Source organism: Anarrhichthys ocellatus, unplaced genomic scaffold (genome assembly GCF_004355925.1).
Source record: "Anarrhichthys ocellatus isolate YVR2014 unplaced genomic scaffold, GSC_Weel_1.0 scaffold10, whole genome shotgun sequence".
Lineage (NCBI taxonomy): Eukaryota > Metazoa > Chordata > Actinopteri > Perciformes > Anarhichadidae > Anarrhichthys > Anarrhichthys ocellatus.
The window spans coordinates 3,028,953-3,035,253 of NW_022280040.1; the positions used below are offsets into that span (position 1 = coordinate 3,028,953).

At 42.1% G+C, this 6,301-nt stretch overlaps 1 protein-coding gene across 1 annotated transcript in view; it reads right to left on the minus strand.

Moving 5' to 3' along the window:
• The window catches only part of dok6 (docking protein 6), a 45,543-nt gene that overhangs the window by 18,470 nt on the left and 20,772 nt on the right, over positions 1-6,301 (minus strand). The window contains exon 3 of the mRNA XM_031849936.1: positions 1,521-1,635. Coding sequence (XP_031705796.1) covers positions 1,521-1,635 — 115 coding nt within the window. The remainder of the gene's footprint in view (positions 1-1,520; positions 1,636-6,301) is intronic.

A 6,301-nucleotide genomic window follows, 5' to 3' on the forward strand; every position in this document is an offset into this window, starting at 1 on the left:
CAGCAGCTCTGCACTTTAGCTCCTTGCTCATGCCTCCCCAGATTCAGCGTTCTCATTCACAGTTACCATGGCCTCTGAGTGCCTCTAAACTCCCACACTTTTAAAGGCCACTGAGTGGAAAATTGGCTAAACAAACACTTCATCCGCACAGAGGCAGCCTCGCTAGTGTGTGCCATGCATGAGGAAATACCGTAGAAGGATATATCTGTGTGTGCGGAAGTGCAGGTATGTGATGGTATAAGATGGAGTCACGTTTTTTTTGTTGAGTGCAAGAAAGAAAAAGAGGACGTTAGAGTGAGAGAATATGTGAGAATCAAATCGGGAGACGGGAGTCTGTTTTTCTTCATTTCAGACACGTATAGTAGATAATATCATGTGCACCATGTCTTTGGTCCTGATTCAGCTGTGGAAAACGAGGAGTTGACGCATTATTCAATCTTCAGCTCGCACTCTCTATCTCTTTCTGGTGCATATTTGACAGATGCACCCAAAACACACATCTGTCAAAAGATGTAAGATCTGCTACCGTCTTTTGTTCAGTGTTTCATTGACGGCACACTAAGGTTATTTAAAGATGTATATCAGGAGATCATCATGAGGCCTAATCACTTTTTTTTTTGGCTACATTAGGTAAAAATCATTAACGTCGTGCATTTCTTCGTACTGTATGCCCACTCTGGGAAATGAAGGGGTATAAATGTAAGGGGCTTCCACTTCCAGATAGTGAAGGACTATGATAGGTCACGTACACAGGGTGATAGAGACATCCATATGGTGGTGTGAGGGAGGGGGGGCTGTGGGCATGGAAATGAGCCAAGAGAGTGAAGGAGAAGTGATCATGGGAAAGTAAAGGCAAGAGTAAAGCCTCTTCGTTCAATAATATTTCCCCCCTGATGTTTACTGCTACCCACATGTGCACACACATCCACGAGGCTGGAGTTAAGTCGGAGACGTTCATCCTCGGTCTGTGTAGCGCCAGCACATTAAGGTGCATCCGCCTTATCTAGCCCCTGGCTACCGCTACAACCCAGCTCCATTTATTTGCACCTAAAGAACAGGCTGCTGAATCTCAACCGACCGTGTACAGATGATGTGCCTCTTTAGCTTCGTGCCCACGTATTAGAGGCAATCTCTTTTGTTACAGTCCGTAATTGGGTTGCAAACAATGCCCAATATAGATTTTCATACCTGCGGTATGAAAATCAATATTTCGGAACAGATCCTCCCACTTCTTAATATAGCGGCAAATGAGCATCACTTGGCTAAACTCCAATTCTCCACAACCTCTTTCACCTCTCTTTCTCTCACTCTCTCACTGAAGTTGATTCTTCCTCCGCTTCTTGAGAAACTTTTTCGCAAACCACCCCTCCACTTCTCATGCAGCATATCCCTCCACACATTCACGTCTTTGTATGCAATAAATAAAAACAAACACCCAAGAAGTCAAAGCTTTCCTCTCCCCTCCGCTAGTCTACTGTGGCTAAAAAGACTCATTTGAAATCTGAATTTGAGGCACTTACCTGATTCACAGGCGAATGTCTTGGATGTGTCGTCACAGAAGATGATCGCCACAGCGTGCTTTTTTGCCTCCCGCGGCATCCGGGTAATGTTCTTTATGTTATGGAGCTCAGTGATCTAAAGAGGAAGGAGAGAGTGGCAGCAGCACATTACTTTGAATGAACACAGCCAGGAGCAGCAGCAGCAGCGCCAGCAAAGGCTTAATTGCCATCTTGCACCGACTTCGCTGAAAGTGCAATAGTAGTTGGAGGCTTAGCATATAAAGGATGGCAAAGTAAAACAGAAATGTGGGCGATCTTAAGGGATAGATAAACAATGGCAGTTCTTTCCCATTGATTACAAAAAGCTTCTTTTTAAAAAGTAAGAAATCATCCAGTGTCAGCTCGTTGCAGCACAGTGATTGCTGTAGTAGTGTGTGTCATGCATCGCTAAAGGCACTTTATGAATAAATGTGACCTGACGCTCATATTGTATACACTATGTATCCACTGTTCAAGTGCCTCCTTGAAAGTGATTTTCCAGTCAATAGGTTGGTGGTGGTGGTGGGTGGTGGGTCTGGGTGCGATCAAAAGCATCTAAATCACTTTACCAGGATATTGATCGCGAATGGGGAAAAAAAAGAGATTACATTTAATTGAATATCGCCCACATTTACAGGCCATTTTGTTCAACAGTCTCCTCTGTGTTCACCCTGCCTGGGAGATAAGGCCCATTACATTATTGTAGTCCATTGTGTGCTAACTGTAGGCCCTTTGCCAGACTGTTGGAAATGAATTAGCTGGGCTCACTGCCCGTACAGTAAAGCTTGACTGTTTAAAGTTAAAAGCCCAGCCCTCATAACACACACAACATATGCGGACTACAGATTTCTTTGTCCGATAACACTACATATTGTAAATTTCCCCTCTATTGTCAGATATCATCTGCTCGGCATTCAAGTTACATAGAGAGATTTTTTTAAAAGCATGAAATAAAAAGAGAAGAGGCTACGGATAATGAAGGTTTTCCATTCGTAATTTCATACGTAATTTCGTATCCTCTTCAAAGGTAGTATCTAAATATTTGATATGAGGTGACTCTTTTTTTTGTCTCTGTGAGGATACAGTATGTATTTGTCCCCGGGCAGACCATTCATACATATAACTGCTACAAAGCAAGCATCAACTGTGGGAATTTCGGAGCCATGAATTCCACCAGCCATTCATCTCTGCCTCTGTTTGCGTAACTGTGCATGGTTTAGTGTCTCTTTGTGTGTGTGTGTGTGTGTGTGTGTGTGTGTGTGTGTGTGTGTGTGTGTGTGTGAAGCCATGTGTCTAAGGGAGAGATTTGGGTGCATTCCCAGCCTGAGGCGCTACAGTCTGAGCAAAGTGAATAATTTGTGATGAGAACTTATTCCTCATCTCTCCTCCTCTTCCCTCTCCATCTTTCTTCTTGTTTATTCAAAAGGTCTAAATTAAATCTCATATATCAGGAAGGCTGCATTCAAACCAAATCAGGTGTCGCAGTAAAAACCGCCAGTCCTCCCATTCCTTTTGAATGTGGGTAGTGCGTTGTTTAGGCTACGGCTATGGGGACTGCAGGGGATGCTGGGAAAAAATTCAGCGGCCTACAGTGAAAAAAGTTGAAAAAGAAGCCACTTTTAGAAAAAAAGCATCCCGCCGTGATCCTGCTGTGGGCAGTGCTTACAGTGATATGCTAATATCAGCTTGCTAACGTGTGATGATTTTTAGCAGGTAATCTTAACAATGCTGTCTCTCTCAGTTCAGTGTATTGGCATGTCAATCCCCCCCAATAGCTGTTGAGACATGTCACTAAAAGGCATTGATGTCAACCTGCTGGTGGCGCTAGAGGATAATTCAGAATCCAGAATGTCTGTACAAAAATTCATGGCACTCCATCCGATTGTTGAGATATGAGTCCCTCTAAAGTGGTGGACCAAGCAACCGACTGCACTAGTGTGACTAAGACCACCTACTTCCATGTGGACATACTGTTTTTAGGCATTTAAATACAGCTCCATCTCTCTACTGCAGCTGCCTCTGCGAGGAGCTCAGGAGAGCTCGAGAAGTGTAGCACACAGAAAAAACTACTTTTCACAGGGCTAGAGAGAGAGAGAGAGAGAGAGAGAGAGAGAGAGAGAGAGAGAGAGAAAAAATCCCCTTTGTGTTGATTCTGTAAATCAGCCACCAGTGCAGCCTATTTCCTCCCAAAGCACTGCAGCGTTGAATGAAGCCCTCAGACGGGACCTTTCTTGATCTTTGTGCCGATGCATTACCAGGTGCACTGGTGCATGTGTGTGCTCATCGCTCACTCCGGCGCTGGGTGTATGAGATGCCTCTGGGAGGTGGGTGTGGGGGGGTTACAGCCACACAGGACGCCCAGTGTGACAGCATGATGTAGTAGGGAGATGCTTCATTCACCATACATGGCTGATCCTGTAGCAGCGAGGGATGCTAACAACAAAGTGGATCTAAACCTCTACCTAGCCAGTGAGACGTTCCAGGCCTAATTCATAATTACATGGTTACAGTAATGCTTCAGGCTACTCAAACTGCAGCCGCATAGGAAACCTGGTGTCAAAGTCCCCCATAATCTACTGTTATCTCCTCTCATTACTATAACACACTGTTCACGGTGCTACTCCTTTTAACATCGTCTCCTATCACCATGATAATGAGTCATAAATGGAGACTTTCAAAGGGCTTAAGAGGCGGGGAGAGATATATTATATACTGGACTATTACTTTCAAAAGGGAGGGAAAAGGCCCAGAGGAGATGATAAAGTTGCAAAATGTGTCTTAATGGATATTTAACTCTATCATCTGTGGCCAGTGGATGAAAACCACGTTCTTGGTAGGAGTGTGTAATACAGTACTGACTGATTTTACTTACTGCGTCACTTTCTATAAGATGAATTGATTTCACAGTATTACTGGAGCATGTTTCCTGATGTTTTAAGAGAATACATTAACTATCTAAATAGAAGGCCAGGCTCCTCCTTTTTGGTGGACGACCATCGGTGTCAGATTGTATCAGCTAATTAATTCCAGCTGTTGTCCTAATTGCTAAATGAAAATCTCGGCTGTTGTCTGATGATTGTGCCAATGTCAGCAGAATCTAGACTCTGCCAAAACCTAATCCCTAGGGAGTTACACACCAGGTTTAATCTCTTTCTGGTATCCAAGAAAACCAACTTCTGAATGCCATATATGTGTTATATATTAGTGGCATTAGACAAAATGTCAGATTGTAACCAAATCATTAGGAACAACACTCTGGCAACTCAATATTCCTAATCTCCAATTTCATGGAAATCTCGTCAATACATGTTGCATAATCTTGATTGCCCAAAGGCCTGACTGACATTAGTACCCTTAGAACTCACCGCTAGCGACAAAAATGTAAATTAAATATCCATAAAGTTCCAGACCAGGGGTCACTAATGGGCGGACCCAAACCGCCGTTGTATCTGGACCCAGACCTGAAACCGATCGAGAATTGAGAATTATTACATTTTGACCAGCGCAGCTTTTCTAGCCATTACTGCACTCGTTCAGCAGTTCATTAAACACACAGACCAATTACATATGTTGTAAATTGTATTGCGTGATGCTACTCGGCCAATCAAATATGTGTATTCCGATAAGTATCGCCCTCGACTCGAGTGAGATAAACACAGACGTGAGGGAGAACGAACCATCGGAGAGAGCGTGAGTCAGAGAAATTATTTCACATGGCGTTCTCCAAAAAGAGAAAAGTGAACAGCGAGACCGGAGCCTTTAACTAAGAATGGACAGACTCTTATATGTTCAGTCCCACGGGCAGTTCAAAACCAGTATGTCTCATTTTCAGAGACCGTGGGGATTTTTAAAAGCCCCGATGTGAAGCACCACTACAAGAAAAAGCACACATCTTTTGAGCAAACGTACCCGCTAGCATCTGAAATGAAGGCACAGAAAAATAAACCTAAGAGCTTAATATGATCAGAATCCTAACACATGAATTGATGTTAACAGAGAGGAATAGAGCTGAAACGGGTGAATACAATAACCACAGATAAAGTCCCGGCACACTAATGCATCTTTTTAGAAGATGAGAAGAATATAATATCGTGGCTTTTTTGGGTGACATCACTTCACACCTGAATGAACCGAATGTAATACTGCAGGACAATTCAGTTCAGCACATTTTTCTAAAATGAAGTAATGTATTTTAAGACTCACATTTTTCAAAAGCTTTCTGTTATGTATTTTATTGTTTTAATCCAGTCCTTATTTTACTCAAAATGAAAGAATGTTAATTTATTATTAGAGTATGTATTATTTATAATTAATCCAGTTCAATTTGAAATCTGACAATAAATATTGTTGAGATATTATTCATCTTTATCTTTCTTTATTTGAAATGACAGACGTTGATACAACTGTTAGGCTACTTCAATAAATATGGGACAAAATCATAGCGCAAGTTAGACATTATTGTGATGTTCCTGACCTTTGCATGAGGAAATTCTCTCTTACTGGACCTCCATGAATATTAATTGAATACCCCTGCTCTAGACACTATATACTTTGTTTTTATTTGCTTTTATTATGACGCACTCTACACTCTCAGAAAGAGCTTTACGATATATTATATTGCTTAGGGTTGCAACAGATGACTAATTCTTTACAGGTAAACTTAAATCAAAAGATTATCAAATTGAATGAAAACCAGAATGTAATCTGTAACGAGGTGTGTGTGTGTGTGTGTGTGTGTGTGTGTGTGTGTGTGTGTGTGTGTG